Genomic DNA, 14,809 nt, shown 5'->3' with positions numbered 1-14,809 from the left:
GTTGCCCAAGAAAGACCAAGATGTCTGGGTCTGTTTTATTCCAAACAAATTCAACTCATCATAATAGAATGAATGTCTCCCTTCTGCTACTCAGATAGCACACTTGTCTGTCTCTGCCTTAGAGTCATTGAATGCTTGAAATCTACAATCAAGACGTTACAGAGGAGAACCTGCTACATGGACAACTCAGAGGTTTTCCTTTTGGCACTGACTCATAGGTTGCCAGCTCTGTATCTCTTAACTTCTCTTAAATAAGTAGGAGGGAGAGAGAAAGTAAGTTGCCTCTCACAGGCTGAGGGAATATTTAAGGACTGTGATTTCCGGGCCCCACTGTGGCTATGCAATTCTATTTGGCTTTAACAAGCAAGAACTGGCTGCACCGTTGTCCTTTAATTATAGTTTGCTTTAGTTTTCAAAAAGGCTCTTCTATGAAAAGTTCTAATTCTTTAACATTTTTATTGAAGGTTTTCAAAATGTCAAGTTTACTTTAATTTCCACAGAGTTCTTGAAGGAAGAAATAAAGCGACGCATTGTTTATGGACTACATTACCCATGATGCAGCCGGAGAGCAGGGAACCGGAAAGTACAAACGTAAATGTTGTTGAAGCAAATCGGAAGAAGTGTTGTAAGTGTACTTTTTTTCCCCATAAATGAAGATGGAGTAATTGGTTTATGCTAACTTGCTTAGCATTTAAAAATGTAAATGTGTTTCATTGTGCTTTAGTCTTTCGTTTACTTCACTACCGAGAAACACGTGGGATGCTGTAAGGCTTAGTACTTAAAAAAAATACATAAGATAATCATTTGCGATCCGCACTGTTGAGATATTATTGCAGTTCCCACCTGAATATGTTCGGTAAGAAACCAAAGAGAAACTTCAGGAGGAGGAAAGGAGATTCGAGCGGAGAAGATGAGCCTTCACAAGAAGAGCAGGGAGAAGCCACTGACGAGGTGAAGGTCTCGGTTGCTCCCCGGTTACTGAAGCATCCGCAGAGCCGGGGGATTTCCTGCACGTCTAAGCGGGAGTCCGGGAGCTCCAGGTCGGATTCAGTCGCCGGACAAAATCCGCACACAGAAAATGTAAGCGAAGATACGGCTGCGGAAGACGCTGCTGAGAAGAAACTGACGAAAAATAAAATCACTCTATTGAGTTTCGGTGATGAAAAACAAGGTACGCCCCAGTATTTATATTTCTGCGTGAATCTGATGTGGTACATGCACGGAGACAGCCTGCTGTAGATTCTGCAGATGCAAATTACATGCATGGGATCTCTTCACAGAATTGATATTTTAGCGGGCTGTCGCTGTATCGCGAGCATAACCCAGGTGAAACAGAAACGAAGAATATCTGTTTAAGCCAAGACACAGTAGGGAGGGTCATCGCTGATCATGCCTAGAGCTCAGACCTGTGCTGGAGTCATTATTGAACCATGCAGCCGAAAAGGGACTCAAATATAACGTATGTTCCATTCTGATCTATAATTGCATTATAGAAAATGTCATCAAAAGCCTGCTATTGACATTGTTTTGTTGTTTTTCGTTTCTGTTTTTTGCATTAAATTAATGTGCACGTTTTTTTTTCCTAACCTGCTGGTGTATTTTCATTTCAGTGGACGAAGATGACTTCAAGGTTAAAAAGCCTGTTGACAAGGCCGTCGTTTTCAAAGCGCGAACAAAAGAGATCAATCCTCCCGCTTTTAATTCACAAGGTAAATTGCCAACTTCGTTCTTATGGTTTCATAACAACGGATGTGTATGTTAGCTGTTCGACGTAACAGGGCTCGGTGGCACTGTGTATTTTCCTGAAATGATGTAATCGTTTCTTGAAACGTTCATCATTGTAGAAATCTGGGGTGATAGATTCGAGCAAAGTTTGCTACTTTTTATGGGGTGGTACAGTTCAACTGTGGTAAAAAAGAAATAATTTGTTACATTTATATAGCGCTTTTCCAGACACTTTACAGGTAATGATAACTCATCTCCACCGCCGGCAATGTGCAGACCCTCCCAAGTGTGGTTGAATCCAGGGAAGATTCACACTTCACATACCTTAACTGAGTTTGTGTGAAAGTGGTCTGAGGTTTGTTTTCTTGGTTAACATCCTTATTTTTAGGGGGAATTGGTTCGCTTGTGACTACACTGCAATAATAATGTGTAGTAATTTGTTCATTGTGTTAGATGCAAAATTATTTTTTTTCCGTAGTCTTGAATGGAGAAGTCTAGAAGCCAACATGATTTGAGTAGTCTGGCCTTGGTTAATCCTGGAAATGGGAGACCTCCAAGAAAAACCTGTTTGCTGTTCAAAGAGGTGTTGCTGGACCAGAGTTAGTGCATTCTAACTGGAAATGAGTTTCATTGCGTTTTGTTTGGCATTCTGGAACAAACTACTCAGCCATGTTGTTGAAGCGGGTTTCTTCAACATGGCTTTTTTCAAGAAATGGCTGGATGAGATCCTCAGGTCACTTAGCTACTAGTCACCCAGTGGGCTATGTAGGCCAAACTGCCTCTTTTTCTGTTAATAACCTTTTTATGTTCAGTGGCCTTATTTTATGTCTTTGATTTTGAAATTCATCTGGCTCATCTTTTTTAAATAGACTCTGCACTGTTTGCAGCTTTTGCAACCCTTTGTCTTTCAACCCCTGAGAAACAAATAGTAAATATACCATAAATATAGTAGATATTTGTATGTGTAAAATAGTTTTGGCATGGTCTTAATGAATTTTTCTGTTATTCTGTTGCAGTTTGATTTATTTCCCAATTGACATTTGGTTTTCATGCTGTTCTCCATATAAACTGCACTTTACCGAGTGCAAAAACAATCACTACTCAAAACAGGCCATAAGATGAGCTCAGCTGAATGCCATTTAAACAAACTCTGAATTGGACTGAATACTCTTGGAGCATTCAAAACTAAACAAACCTCACTCAGTTAGGGGGAAAAAAACATCTCAAGAGAAGCAAAGCTCTTCACTGAAAATTAAGTTTCACATTTTATTATTAACATTAGCGAAAGGCAAGATGGGGAAATAGGTGAAATTATGTTACAGTCATACTACTGAGCATGTTATACTGAGGCAAAATGAAATCACTATTGATTAATTGCTCTGTAGTTGATTGGTAAAGAACTGGCATCAAGAATGAGCAAAACAGAGAATTATATGGTCCCCTGCGCAAGTAATGTTTTTATTTCTAAGTAACTGACTTAACATTAGTTCTGTAAATGTTTTTTTTTGGAATGGAATGGGGGTTAAGATTGCTTCTTCAAAATTAAAAGATGTGAGTTTGACAGTTCCTGGTTGTGTTTTATAGGCCCCAAGGGTCCTGTTTCACAGAGTGACTGTGGGGACGATAAACCCGAAGGTGAAAAAATTCAGGATGGAAGCAACGATGATACAAGCTCCCAAAAATCTAGTTCTTCCAGCTCTTCAGTGTCTGATCCAGGTTTGTTGGAGGTTTCTCAGAAATTTTGAGCATTTTTTCCTCATTCTTATAATCTTTTAGAAAGTAAGTGATGAATTGGTCTTCAGTATTGCTCTATCGTTGTCATCTAAAATTTCCATTCCGGAAAAGTGTTTTCGACAAGTGTCCAGGATAATATTCCATGGAGGTTTAGAGGCGTGCATTTCAATGCTTCATCTTTCTGAAGCTAGTTTGTAAAAAAAAAAAGTTTACAGACCAGACTGAACTTAACTCGGAAAGCGAATGCCTACCTGCACTGTGGCTAGACAAATACTGAGGCATAAAACCAAAAACCAAAAAAGTGTTGGTTTCTTGAACTCTTTTCTCAGACATCCATATGTGAGATTGCAGTGGGGGCTTTTGACACCTCGTATGTGTACAGCAAGTAAGATGAATCTCCTAAATAAACGGCTTATGAAGAACTTAATAGGTGTAATGTGTTCTAAAGTTTCTGTAATTTGCATGTAGTCTTTCAGCTGCTGGCTTTTGGGTGTAGTTTATTTTTACACATGGTGTAAAACTTTGATCAGCGCAGGTGATATCCCTGATGCTCTACAAATTGAGGCTGCAAGAAGGCAACGTAAACTGGCTAGAGCACGGCAGGACTATATTCCTCTGGCCACGAGACACGGGAGCAGTCCAGTGTTAAAAGATGAAGAGGAGGAAGACAGCGATGATGAACCCGATGACCACCAGCGGAGAATTCCATTTGCACCTAAACCGAAGACCCTGAGACAGAGAATAGCTGAAAAAATGAGTGAGTGAGGCTGTATAGTAAACTTTCACAAATCTGGCGAAGTTCTAAAAAAAAATTGATGTGTGAGTACCGTTATTCTAACAGGATTAAAGCTATAAGGTGAATGGCCGTTTATAGAATCGTGAGATTTTGGAGGTTTGGTGATAAGCTAGTGTCCCAGCAAACCCGGTTTAATTTCCCAGCTCTGACTCAACTGTCACAACATTGTTTTTTTGTTAATTTTTATTTGCGCATTGGACAGTGGGTACATCAGACCAAGTCCTTAATTTGTTTCTTAGGAGGGTATCGGAAAGTGAAAACTTGTTTGTTTTTTACATTGCGCAAACTTAAAGGGTAATGACGTTTGATCCTCAGTTGAACTAGACCGCTGTTTTATGTGGACCCTAGTCTCCTTGGTTTATCGGCATTCTGATGTCATCAGTTTTCACATTTGTCAAAATGAACAGAAATTAGCAGCAAAATACAGTGTGCAGATCAGGTTGTCTGGGGGAACTAGGTGTGTAGAGTCCATTGCAATGCTGCAGTAATAAAATGCATGTTGTGATTTACAAGCAATTTATTTCAGGGAAGCTGTTATTTAGACTTTCCACGCACTTAACCTTCCCCCTGTTCCCTGGATGTTTTTACTGTATTTTGAAAAAATGTAGCTTTTGGAAAGACCTGGCTGTCTTGTCATGTTCTATGCCTTACACACTTTTCCTTGGGAAAATCACAGGTGAGAGCGGTAGTGAGGATGAAAGATCAAATAGCCAAGATGAGGATCAGAATCTGTGGGTGGAACAGCAAATTGGAAAAGGAGTGAAGAGACCTCAGGTGGGACTCCCTTCTGTCTTGCTTTTGTCTTTGTGCCGTTAATATTTTAAAGCTCTGAATTTAACTTTTCAAATAACTATAGTGCAGATTATAATTAAAGCTCTTAATAACTTTTGCTTCCACGGCATCTTACTGTTATTTCATCCATCCTGTTTTAGCATAAGTGTCCTGTACATTTCTTCAGCAACAGCAAACACAAGATGTTAAGTGAAGGGTTAGTAAGACCTGTGATGTCATTAGTAACTTTGAAATATCTGCAAAATAGTATCTCTGTGATGGGAGTCACTGTTCATGTATCAGCAGTGCCTGAACCCTGTACAGAGGTGTTCTGTTTGGGTGTGTGGCAAAATACATTTATAATCTGAGGTAGGTAGACATTGTGGTAGAAGATTTTGTGCTCGGACAAGAGCATCCTTGGATCGATTCATTACTAAGTGTCAAATGAGTTAGATGGGCTGATTGGCCTCCTTTGTTGAATAAAACTTATAAATTAAGAATACCCCATAAATGATTAACTTTATCTAAGGCCTTCTGGAAGCCTAAACATATTTTATGCTCTGTGTGTATTGATTATTGGTGTTGCCTACTTAAAGAACTCTTAATACTTTATTTAGGAACTACCATTTCTACATTTGTTGGGTATCTCCTAGGGTGTTATTTCCATACAGTCCAACCTCTAGTTTTTTTTCTACCAAGTGTTTCTGTAGCCTTGCATGTTACAGAGGTGAGACGTATTGGTCTATAATCATGTGGGTCAGTTTTGTTGCCCTTCGTGTGGGTGAGAGCTTCAATAGCTGTTCTCGAGTCCATGGGTACATGGAAGAGTGGCATCAATGATGTCTGAGTGGCATCTTTTATTCCCTTGAGTACCGTTGGTAAGATGCTCTCAGACCCTGGAGATTGTTTATTCTTGAGTCCGTCTGGTAGCTGAAACACTGTTGCTTCTTCTACACAAAAACTGTTTAATAAAGAACACCATCCTGCTGCCTGAGGCATGTTGTTGACACTCTCCTTAGTGAACACCTGAGAGAAATACACCTGGTACATCTGCAATTTCCCTTTCAACGTCTAGTTGTTTATCACTTGTTACAGATACATTTGACCTCATCCTGAATGATTCTTTAACTGATGTAGTAGTGAAATAACATTTTAGCTTACATTGCATTATTACTTTTTAAACGGTGCTTGCACTTCAGTTTCAGTACTCCTTTTCTATATTGGGATACTGTTGATTTTTATCATTTCATAAAGCACTTTCTTTTTCCTAATGTTTTTTCTTTATTCTTCAGAATGTATTACTTCCAGGAGGTGAATACATTTTCAAGGCACTGTTGTTGTATTATGTTGAAATTTATTGAAACGCATTGCAGGGAAAAAGTAACCACTAGGTTGAAATTTCTTTATATTTAGAACCCGGATGGTGAGATTTCCCGTGAGCATGTAAAGGATGTTAAAGTGAAGTTAGATTTTCCCGTGTCCCTGCCAGTAGTCAATTTTGATATTATAAAGAAGAGATTAACTGGAAAGTAAGTAATACAAATTTATTTATGGGTATGTGTTTTTATCATCTGCTGCATTTCAGTGCTCCAGCAGGTGTTCATTAGCAGAATGTAAAACATACATTTTCATTTTTAGATAACATTGACAATAATATGCTGAAAAACAAACATTGTTTACACAAAAGGTAGTGCATCTAATGTTGTCTATTGGGGTGCGAAACATTAATTCTCTGCAAGCCACCTGAAGTATTGCTCTAGCATATTGGTAGCATAAAGTAGTTGTTCGCTTAATCTGTGAATATTGTTCCTAAAATGTGATTTCATGTTGGATTTTTACCAGGCTAAGTATTCAGACGGTTAAATAGCATCACCTGTACCCAGTCAATACTCATTAATGAAGCGATTTTGTGTTGAGGCAACATTCAGTCACTTGAGCATGTCACAGTTACATCATGAGGCATAACATGCATAAATAATAATACTTCTTCTTAATGCTTTCTATATATTAGTAGAAATTTTCTCAAGAGGTGTGTGGAGTGATGATGTAATTCAGTTCTAATTGAAACATTACATTTTGGGGTAGGTTAGACTCCCTGAGAGAGGTGCATCGTGCACATGAGCAGGAACAGAAGAGAATCCAGATAGACATTGAAAGTGCCAAGGCTTCAGTCGAGCAGCTGGAAGGTCCCTCCACAGACCAGCGTTACAAGTTCTATAAAGAAATGAAGATCTATGTCCAGAACCTGGTGGACTGCCTTACTGAAAAGGTAGGAAAAGGTGCCATTAGTAGTATATTGACAGTTGTACCTGTTTTTGATCATTTTCAACAAACTGCACACAGCAGCATATATTAAAGAACAATAAGACTAAGAGAACAAAAACAAATGCCATGAAAGTGAATAGTATACAATATAGTAAAGTTACAGATATAAAGAAATCTCTTACTTTTTAAAAGGATTTAGAAATGTCTGTTTCATTATAATGGAGTTTATTAAAGTTATTGTGGTCATACAATGAAAAATGAACTATTAACATTGATTGATAAACAAATTGTCTTTCTTCACCATTGTGTTTCCTGTTAACACTATACCCAGTTTCACAGTTTGATGTCTCAATCGTTGTATTTTAGCACCTGAAACAATTCTAGGTTAAATTGCTAAGGTAAATATTATTCATTTCAATTATTATTTTCTACAAGGTCCTTCTTATTAACGAAGTGGAGTCAGAGATGCATTTTTTACTGAAGGAACAGGCTGAATCTCTGTTAAATCACAGGCGTGAGAAAATCAGAGAGGAATCGTCACACATCCACAATCTCACTTGTGAGTTTGGACATATAACTGAGTTTGAAGGGATGGCCATTGTGTTTCATTTTACTTTTTCATTCTCCTGAAAAGTGATATACAACCTATATTGTAAAAAAAGTACAGTTAAACCAAACCAAAAGCTCAGCTCTGTAAATAGTATTTTTTTTTTACAATTAAACTTTTTTTAAAACAAAGCTGAGTAGTATAATTGTAAATAACAATAATAATTGTAAAACATACATATTTTACTATGTGACATTTTTAGGATAGGTTGTAAGTATTCAACAGATTTGTTGTATTACAAAATATGTCATGTCTTGGCAATATCATAAATATTGCTCTACTCAAAAATGCCCCTGAAATACATGTGTATTTTTATGTAGATGTAGGTGAGGTGTTAGAGATAAAGCCTGACCACTCGAATTACTATCTCTAATCGGTTTAGAAATTGAGTTCAGTGAAGAGGTGAACATTGAAAGAGAACCGAATTAAATAATTAAGTGAGGTCAGAATGTTCTCACTTCTGTAACCTGTCAGTTTGTCTAAAAGCCATGGAAGATAAGCAATTTAAGATTTTTCTCCATTCTTTTAAAGACGAAACAGACTCATCCAGTACCGAAAGTAGTAATAACATTGGAGACGGAAAGGGATGCTCTGTGGAGGAAAAGAAAAACAGGTAGAATTTGCTGCCTTTTCAAGTCCCTCCAGTGTAACAGTTTGCTTTTAAATGAAATTTGCTCTTAGGAAATAGATTTTAGTTATAACCTTTGTTGAAGGAAAGGTTGCTGAAGGAATTTGAACTATATAAAGTGATTGTAATTGTATCCATACAGATTTTTTTTAGTTTAGTTTGTTTAGTCTGACACATTCCAGTATGTAGAAAAACTATTTTACTCAACGGACCATAATTCTAATTTTCCTATTTCCTCTAATCATTTCGCAGTCACGATGCTTCCTTTTTAGTAGTTGCATTCATATGAATTATCTGTTATGTCAACATCTAGATAAGACTATACAAAATTTTATATGTAATTTATAGGTATTTTTTATATAGTATGTAATTTTTATATAGGTATTTTATTTGCACCTGCCAGTAACTTTTGCAGCGGGTATTTTGGCAGTCATTGACCAATTGTGAATGCTTAGATGGGAATTAATACATTCATAGCAATCAGCCAAACCCCCAAACAGTAAACTGTTTTAAAAATTGTTTAAATAAGGAGAATTTAGAAAGGAGGTTATTTGTATCGCTTGATAAAATACCTGTGTCTAGTACTGACAGTGACGTCGGAAGTCGCAGCAGGGAGAGTCATGGCACTGAAGGCGTTCATTGTGACAGGCTCTCAAGTGATGATGAAACACCTGCTGAAACGCAGCCTGAATTTGAGGCACACTTTGCCAAAAGAAAAGGTATGAATGAAATGCTGCTATTGCAACTGGATAGCCTTTTACAAATAAAGAACTACTATGAACCTCAAATGATAGGTTGAATTTTCTGCTTGTTGCATATCTTATTCTGTCTCCTACTGGTTTTCTTTCGTACTCGTTTGTCCCAGAAATGGTTTCAAAATTAAACAGCTAGTCAGAATGGCGCACAGACTCCATACAAGTTACTGGGAAACGCACAGCTCTGACAAACATGTTGGAACTCAAAGGCTGATACAAACCGTGCTTAATGTGAGGACCAGAGGTTAATTGTATCCTGTTGTTTTTTAATAATTTTGTAAAGTGCTTTCTTTGTGTGACGATAGATCAATGTTATGACAAATTAGGTATTACCAGTTACACACAATAAGACAGTAAATTTCTTTAATTTTTTTTCTGCCATGCCTTTCTGTATTCGCTAATAGAGGCTTAGTTATGTTAGTTCTGGCAAGTCATTCATGTATGTGAAGTATGGACAAATTTGTTTTAAACCCACTTTACGCAAGATTGTAATAGATAATGATGAGCAAGACCTGAATATCTGGACACAAGTTCAAATCAGAATTCGCAACATAGAAAAACTATTCATCTTTGAACTGCAATATGTGCCAGATAACATAGAATTTGCATACTAAGTTACATTTATTTTGCAGGATGTTTGTTCCTGTGGAATTGGTTGATGACATCTTTAATGTTCAGTGTGACAGCACCTCCAAGAATGATAAAATATGTTCAAGGTTACTTATCATTTACTCTTTTTTTTTTTTCCACAGATGACATACTAGACAGGCATCAGAAGATCTTTGATGATGTACAAGAAAACTTCTGTGATGTTAAAAAAATACTTTCTAAATTTGATGAGTGGAGACGCAGATTTCCTGACTCGTACTATAGTGCTTATATCGGACTCTGTTTACCAAAACTCTTGGGTCCCTTAGTCAGACATCAACTCATTGGATGGAATCCCCTCAAGGTATTTGCCTTTACCATGAGAGTATTTTGTTTTCTGTTTTTTTGCAACAGCAAAAATATCATGTCTTCTAAAGTCTTAATTCACTTACTGTATTTAATTTTATATCTGTAAAAAACAGCACTGCAGTTCAGTCTTTTAAACAGTCCTGAAAAAAATTTCAGCGAGGAGAAATGGATACGTTTCATTGTAAAAACGATGGTTTTAAATAATAAGTTCTAATATATTTTAATACTGTATAATTTTGAATAATGGCATCCCATTAAACCTAAATCATTAAATCTCAGTTTACGTGTAGGTGCCATCTTATTATGATTTTTTAATTTTATATGTTGTCTAATAAGAAGAAACAAAAGATTAAAAGTCTATAGTGTGTTTTCTCTTCAGGTTTACCTTAGCTGTTAACATCCCCAAACAAAAAATTAAAGCTATTTGGAGATACAATTTTGAGCCCTATTTCACATCTTGTATTTCTAATTGTTTCTCTGTGTAGTTAAAAGTGAAAACAATCGAGAAGGTAATTTTTAAATCAGTTAATCAATCTTAATGGATGTATTTTTCAGGATGATGGGAAGGATTTTGAAGCATATCCTTGGTACTCAGCTGTGGAAACGTTCTGTCATGGTCATGGATACGAAGAATCTGAAGCTGCTGACATTAAAACTCTGCCATCCATCATAGAGAAAACAGTCTTGCCCAAAATTCAAGGTTAGCTCCTGTGTCTTTGCAGGGAGAGTGAGAAGAATATTTAGTATGTTAGATAGGTATGAACACCATGAAGACATCCTAGAAAATAAATAACGTATCCAAACCCGTGTTTCGTTGCAGGATTTGTGGAACAGGTCTGGGATCCTTTGTCATCGAAACAAACAAAGTGTCTTGTGAAACATTGTGAGGAATTACAAGATGGTTATTCAGTGTTTAACAGTGAGCAGAGCAAAACTAAAAAGGTAAATTTAACTTTGTTTCCACAAATCTAATCTTGTCATTAATGTGCTTGATTTTCTGGGTAAACTTCTGATTAAGTAGAAAAAGACAATTCACAATCACTCACCAGATAAAGCCACATCAGTAAGTGAAGTTGTTGGTTTTTTAAAATAAAATCTATCCAGGTTAGGTTTGGATCGTAGCCAAAGTGCTGAATTAAGATTTGAAATACATTTCCCTAGGCAGGTACAGTCAGTTTGGGAAGGTATCATCACTGATCTGAAGAAATCTGAGATTGTGGAAAGAAAAAAAATGCATTCGTTATTTTTATTTGCTGAAACATATGTCTTTTAAAGTTTTAATACACCATCCTACCAGTATAAAAATGTGTTCACTGAAATGTAAATTCACAAAATTGCTTTTCTCTGGAATTCTTAATGTTTTTAAGACCTTACATTAGCTTGTGACAGGAATTGCAAATATTTTAACATATTAAAATAGTTTTCTGGAGTAAACAGTCTTAACACAAAAACTGAACATAAGACATTACACAACAGCAAAAGACAAGGGTCTCGAAACTCTGTACTGTTTATACTATAGTGAAGTACAGTAAACCACAGCTGTATGAGCCACTGCTATATGAGTTTTCATTTATACTAGATGTAATAATTCCTACTCTTTTTTTTTTATTTAACAAGCAGATTTTCACTCTTAAGAGCCGGGCAATGCCAGGATTATTCTTTTTCCACATCTTCTCAGATTAGGACTTTTATTTTTTAAATAAAGGCTTGTGTGTGTTGTGCATACAGTTCAGGATATTAACTAATATTTATGCGTTTGCTAAGACTCTACGATGTAACTACTGTACCATAAATGAGCATAAGTGTTTATGCAATGGCTAGTGACTATAAGCGTGTTGTTCAAATTATTACAAAGAATATATTAAGACAAAGTTTAGTCAAATACCCAAACTTTTTTAGTTCTTGTACCAATTGAGGATTATAACGCGGGAAGCAATGTGAGTTTAATTTCCATTGTAAGTTCCCACCTTACAGGCAGGTTTGAGGACCAAATTAAGTTTATATAATATATGGTAATCCCTTTTTATACATGTATTGCATTGTTAGGCTACCAATGTTTCCTTAAAGGTTATTTTTTGGCTGTTTTCAGACAATCTTTCACCTGTAATTGTTTTTTTCTTGTTAGGCTTTTGTAAACGCTGTTGTCCTGAGAATGAGAAGTTCAGTTGATGAAGATGTATTCATTCCTATTTATCCAAAAAAGTAAGTAGATTATTTTTTTTCAGACAAAAATCTGAATGATGTTACTTGTTTTTTCTATTTATATTATCGATGTATCATCATTATTATTACTTAATAATGTTCTTTGGCTTCTATCAATAGTGCATGTTTTGTGATTTTTTCAAACAGAGCCTTGAAAAACTTAACAGGCAACAATATTGTACAATCAGTACAATTATTGAATTTATGTTAGTAACACTAATGCTTTTTCATCGGATGGACTTCCAGCTTACAGACGGCTAATACAGCTTGTTGAAGCTGTTGTGATTTACTGTATCTTAAGCATTTATAGACTATTTTCTTACATAACTGCCCAGTAAATATCGTCTTTATGTTTTATTTTCTTTTATAAAACAGATATGTTGACGACAGGTGTTCCCCACAGCGTAGGTTTCAGGATAAACAATTCTGGTCGGCGGTCAGGGTAAGAAACCACATTGCAGTCAGTTGTAAGGCAATACTTATCTTAAGCCTGTTCTCATTTTTTTTAAACTCCTAATTAAAGATATATATTGAGAGACGGTGCTCTAAATGGGATTATGTATGGGGATACACCCTCATATCAGACCGAATTCTTTAATTTGTAGAATGGTACTTACTTTTTTCTACCCAAAGAATGGAAACACTGGGAACATGGATGCTGATATGCAGACCCCTTTAAAGGCTACACCATGAATTTCATGGAATGTGATCATTTGTTTCTTTAAACTCTCACAAACATTTCATTTTCATTTCTGACTTGAAATTGTAGTAAATTACAGAAATGTCCCTCTAAAGTACAACTTTGTAGCATAAGGTTAACTGAAAATTGTGATAATGAATACATCATATCTGACCTTAATGGCTGTACAGTCCTTACATTTATGTTAGATATGCCATTCTGAGATTCCTTTTCCTGTGTTTTGATTTAGCTTCTAGGTAACATTATGCTGTGGGATGGCTTGGTTCCAGAAGATACTATAAAAGAATTGAGTTTAGACAGAGTTTTAAACCGCTACATTATGATGACTTTAATTAACACATTACCTGACGCAGAGAATGTGGAGAAATGCAAAAAGGTATTTTCTTTTAAAAAAAATTCCTTTTAAAATTGTATATATCTTTGCAAGGCGTGCCTTATTTGAGTAAATATAAAATTGATTTATACAGTATGTGTAGATAACTAGTGAACCATTACACTAAGTAGAGAATCTTGATAACAGGATAGTTAGGATCTTGAGAAAAATCTGGAAAAAAGGTGGGGGGAATGTTTAGAAAGGTGGATATTGTAAGCATATCTGCATACCAACCATTAAGGTTCTCATTTTCAATAAAATCCTGATACTTAGTAAAAATATCCATGTCTGTTTCCTAAAAGAAGGGAAAAATACCAATATTACCTACCTTACTACCATATGTTGAAATAGAAAATTAGATTTTTTTGAATCACTGTAGTCTAACTCAGTGGTGTTTAGATTTAATGTGGATTATTTTGATTTAGTACCTGAAATGTTCATTTCCTCATTCAGTTGTAGGCACAGTATTTAATTAAATATTGTACTTTCCATATTCCTGAATATATTTATAGCTTTGAATTTTTAAAAAGGTCTATGGCAAATGATTTATTCTTTTTTTGCTGTTCCTTTAAAATAAGGTAGCTGCATGCTTTCCAAGAAGCTGGTTTGAAGATGCAGAAGCCAAATCCTCTATTTCTCAACTCAAAAACTTCAGTAATCATTTACTTCAGATCGTACATTCACTGTGTAAAAGCAATCCCGGTGATGATAAAATCAGGTACCCAATGTCTTTAAGATGAAAAGATTACTTTGTTGCATTTTTAGTTTAAGTTACTGAGTATGTATTTTGGCACAGGCTTTAATGTTTGATAATATCCATCTTTTGTCTTGTAGGGATATTGTTGTCAATATTTTGATTCTTCTGAGAAGTATCAATGCATTGGACCATGTGGCAGCTATTATTGAACAGTATCAGTATGAAGACCTGAAAACCTCTCTCAACATGCATTAAATGGGAGATATGCTCATCCTTTCAGGGTTTTAAAAAAAAATAATTTAAGCTGTGATTTTTGTACCAAGATGACAGTGTAATATACTGATTCAAATTTGTAAATTAAAATTTTGTAGTATTTTTAGATGCTCCTGTAAAAGGCCTTATTGTGCTCCTAAGCCTCTGTTGTTTAATAAAATTCCCAGATGGGAAGCATGAAACTAGGGTAAAAATGGATTTCTTTGTGTTTATATGAACTGACTGCAGTACACAAGCTTTATTCAATCAGTTTCAAGGTGGTAGCTATGTCATTATGAGTAGCCTGCAAAAGAACAGGTAAAGATCATTTCCACGCTGAAAGGTAA

General features: G+C 35.8%; 1 protein-coding gene across 2 annotated transcripts; it reads left to right on the top strand.

Moving 5' to 3' along the window:
• Positions 1 to 553: 553 nt before the first annotated feature.
• On the top strand, positions 554 to 14,665 carry gcfc2 (GC-rich sequence DNA-binding factor 2). Of its 2 annotated transcripts, none has more exons than XM_088626257.1 (18): positions 554 to 1,171; positions 1,611 to 1,709; positions 3,310 to 3,441; positions 3,995 to 4,216; positions 4,932 to 5,029; positions 6,440 to 6,555; positions 7,112 to 7,295; positions 7,727 to 7,850; positions 8,430 to 8,511; positions 9,118 to 9,245; positions 10,034 to 10,233; positions 10,794 to 10,938; positions 11,059 to 11,180; positions 12,364 to 12,440; positions 12,816 to 12,882; positions 13,370 to 13,516; positions 14,092 to 14,231; positions 14,348 to 14,665. In XM_088626257.1, exons 1-18 carry the CDS (start codon positions 850 to 852, stop codon positions 14,463 to 14,465), a joined length of 2,523 nt encoding a protein of 840 aa, XP_088482383.1. In that variant the 5' UTR covers positions 554 to 849; the 3' UTR covers positions 14,466 to 14,665. The 2 variants fall into 2 exon arrangements, with proteins under 2 accessions (XP_088482383.1, XP_088482382.1); XM_088626256.1 differs by having other exon boundaries at positions 9,109 to 9,245.
• The last annotated feature ends 144 nt before the right edge of the window (positions 14,666 to 14,809 follow it).

The sequence above is a fragment of the Lepisosteus platostomus genome, chromosome 3 (assembly GCF_059453375.1).
Source record: "Lepisosteus platostomus isolate fLepPlt1 chromosome 3, fLepPlt1.hap1, whole genome shotgun sequence".
In the NCBI taxonomy this organism is placed as follows: Eukaryota; Metazoa; Chordata; class Actinopteri; order Semionotiformes; family Lepisosteidae; genus Lepisosteus; species Lepisosteus platostomus.
The sequence above is the reverse complement of the archived record's forward strand: the minus strand, read 5'-3'. Positions and strand labels throughout refer to the sequence as shown.